The 3,536-nt window shown below is 44.5% G+C and overlaps 1 protein-coding gene across 1 annotated transcript; it reads right to left on the bottom strand.

The window, feature by feature from the left end:
* Positions 1 to 496: 496 nt before the first annotated feature.
* LOC123057193 (uncharacterized) lies at positions 497 to 1,195 on the bottom strand. Its single transcript, XM_044480294.1, has one exon. It carries the CDS (start codon positions 1,193 to 1,195, stop codon positions 497 to 499), a length of 699 nt encoding a protein of 232 aa, XP_044336229.1.
* Between the last annotated feature and the right edge of the window lie 2,341 nt (positions 1,196 to 3,536).

The following is a 3,536-nucleotide window of genomic DNA, read 5'->3' as shown; positions in this document are numbered from 1 at the left end:
GGACGTTGATGGTATAGCTCGCGATAAGATGGATGATCGTGAAAGGACGGTCAGCGGCAAGGACAAACTGCTTGTTATGCTTCACAAAATCTACAGCGTCAGAGACCCTCTCATCTTTCTCATCCTGGAGGCTGTACTTGCACATGTGGGCAGACGAGCCCAAGCGTTCAATGTAGTAGACGCAGTTCGCTTCGACGGACGGGAACTTGTCGGCATCGACGGCTAAGCACCTGGCATGGCCGACAAAGATGGCGAATCTGCCGATGCTCTGCAAACGCGCACGGACGTCGTGCTCGGGCTCAAACTTGATAACCTTTATGAGTCGATGTAGCTTTGCGATCGTCAGCGCTTGCCCACCAAATTCCATTAGGAAACACACCATATCCTCCGGATCTGCCGTCTCAGGAAGATTGTTAAAGAGAAACTGAGCAGGGTGAACCTGAACCAACTTCATCGAATTGTTGATCTTGAAAACCACGTCTTGTAATTGGGTTAATCACTGCAAGCCGCCATCGAAACCACCTCTGATCGCCATCCTCAATATACCATAATTATGTTTGTGCTGATGCTCGTGCTCGTGGGTGATGAAACATTCACTGTCAGGAAAGGCCGTGTAATGCTTGCGAGACGAGTCACACAATAAGGTAAGCATGGGCGAAGCCATGCCGAAGCAGACGGCGGCGGCAACCTTTCCCTCGGGAGGCACGGGAGCACTGAAGCTGATGAGGCCACCGGTGAGAGGGTTGAAGACACGAGCGGCGTGGGGAGGGCTCTTGTCGGCCAGGACGAAGAAGCCGCCGAGGGTTGTGGCGACGATGTGGTGGTCGCGGAGCTGCGGGAGCTCCCTGTGGAGGCACCGGCCGCTAGCGGTGTTGACCAAGAGGCGGCGCGTGTCGCTCGTGAAGACCTCGTCGAGGACGATCCACTGGCGAGGGCGGAAGCGGGGGTCGGTGGCGTCGCTCCGGGGGTCGTCGGTGGTGGAGCGCCAGTGACGGCAGACGGCACGCAAGTCCATGTAGCAGTCCACGTCGTTTGTGTCCAGGAGGGTGTCAGCGATGCGGCGGAGGAGGTCGTATGGGAGCGAGGACCAGTCTGCGCCCACCATGGCCGGAGGGACCGGCGAGGTTTCCAGGCAATCGGGGCCCTCCTTTTTCCTTTTGGCCGGCGGAGGAGCTCCAACGGGCACGGCCGCCATTGCTGCAGATTGATTCTGAAAATCCAATGCCATAACCCCCTGCAGAAAATGGGAAGGACATTACGGTATCTTTCCCTTTTCTTTCTTCGGCGAACACGATATTCTTCCATTGCGTATGAAAAACCATTGCAACATTTTTTCTCCCCATGTGTTATCAGACAAAAAGTAACGTTGCAACATTTTTAAAAACACTCCACCGTTAAATTTCTAGTATAGTATCACTCCCAATGCATCGTTTATTGGCACCGTGGAAAACATATGAGCTCGAGTGTGATGATAATCTGGTATCACGGAGGACACTACAGCGTTCTATAGATTATATGCTCATGAGGCTGGGTTCTCTGGGTTTTTTTTCTCCCAAAAATACCAAGTTCTATTATAAAAGTTCATCGAAAGTACAAAGCACAACAAACAAAAATAAAGATTACATCGAGTTCCTCGTACCTCCGAATGACCACTACCGCTGGCAGAATGTGCCGTTGATGCGCTGATGTAGCTGCTCCCATACCATAGCCGACATGACCTTGTCGATGACAATCGAGAAGTCTTTTGTGCACGTGCACCTAAGGACAAACACTCTGCAGTTGTAGTCGTCATCATTCAACCCTTGAATCTATTTGAAGTGCTTGACCCCAGACCTCGCCATCGCGCATGCATGGTGAGAAACCCTACCCTCGGCGGCCAAAAGGGATTGACAGAAATCTACTTCAGAGCTTTGTCGACTCCGATCTGATTGACGAACTCGAGTAGGATCGAAGCCTGAAATACCAACTCGAAGATGAAGTGCGGCCATCCGTCCGAGCGTCGCCCCTGTGAGAACTAAAAAGCCTAACCTATACTACTAGCCACAGCGGAGGCATCAGGAATCCCCTTCGAGCCACAAACCACTGGAGCGGCAGGCTAAGGGGAGAAAAATCCATGGGTTGGTCGGTGAAGCTTGGAGGCGTGAGGGGAAGGAAAATAATTGAAGAGGACATGTTCATTGGGTTGGGCTCTCAGTTCAGACATGGAGTCATGAACACCACACAAAAAAATGAACTTGTTGTATCGATGTGGAAGGGGTGTAGATGTACGTTAAGAATGATCTATAATTTTTAAAGAAATGAGACAATGCGGATTGCAACAAAATTAAATGATGAACTTTTTTGCAGGGAAAAATGATGAATCAATTGTGAAACAAAACATGGTAATTAAAAGGTGTGTAAGATGCAGCTTATAGATATTGAGAAATTCAAAAACAAAGGATGGACGCATGTTTGTATACTGGATAGCTAGTGAGCAATTATTTCGAGAAATTGCAGAAATTGGAACATGAGAACTTATTTGTACGCTATTGCTAGACAGTGGGCGTTTCTAACATGGATGTTCTGCATATCATACATATGTTGAGCTTCTAATCCTGGAGCTCAGCCATTTAAGAATCAGTATTCTAACAGCTGTGGAACTGCTCTCATTCCTGGTTGTGTTCTTATCTGTTTATTAGGAACAATTATTTAAATTTGAGAACATTTTTATGAATCGGTGAACACTTTTTTGAATCGATTAGCAGTTTTTGAAATCCAGGAATATTTTTTTTGAAATTCGCACTCATTTTTTGAATTTTTGAATATCTTTTTTCAAATTCATGAACATTTTTTTGAATTGGCATACATTTTTTGAATACATGCACAGTTTTTGAAATTTGGGAACAATTTTTGGTTATCCCAAAGCTTTTTTGGATGGATATTTTTTTTTGCATACCAATAAGAATGTTTTGAAATTCATGAACAATTTTTGAATTTTCGAACATTTTTAAAATTTATAATTTCTTTTGACATTTGTGAACATTTTTTTGAACCAACAAACAATTTCGAAAATTCTACTTTTATTAAACCATGTACTTTAAGTTAGAGCTTCAGCTCTCGTTTAATTCTTCACTTTGTCCAGATCTTCAGAAATGATATAAAATGGTGCCCTATTTTCAGCAAGCTAAAAACATTGTTGCATGGTGACTGGTGTATGACTGCTAACTTCAGTGGTCTAGTTTACTTTCTCCAGCACTCACCCATTCTTGAGAGGTTTACGCTTCAACTAGATCTTTTCCTTTGAGGTATAAAATTTTCTATTTATGATGTCTTATCTTTGAAATTCCATATACTGTTGATTCATTGAAGTAAAATATTTTGTTTGCAACAGGAATGTTACATTAAAAAAGCGAGTGAAATCTACAAGCCAAAAGAACAATTTTTGGTGTCAAAACATCTCAAGGCAGTTGAAATCAATTATGTTAAACAAGATGAAGATGAAAGGATTCACCAAGTATTAAACGTCCTTGCTTACCATGGAGTACATCCGGAACTGA

Source organism: Triticum aestivum, chromosome 3A (genome assembly GCF_018294505.1).
Source record: "Triticum aestivum cultivar Chinese Spring chromosome 3A, IWGSC CS RefSeq v2.1, whole genome shotgun sequence".
NCBI lineage: Eukaryota > Viridiplantae > Streptophyta > Magnoliopsida > Poales > Poaceae > Triticum > Triticum aestivum.
Note: the sequence above shows the minus strand (reverse complement) of the source record. Positions and strands in the feature narration are given on the sequence as shown.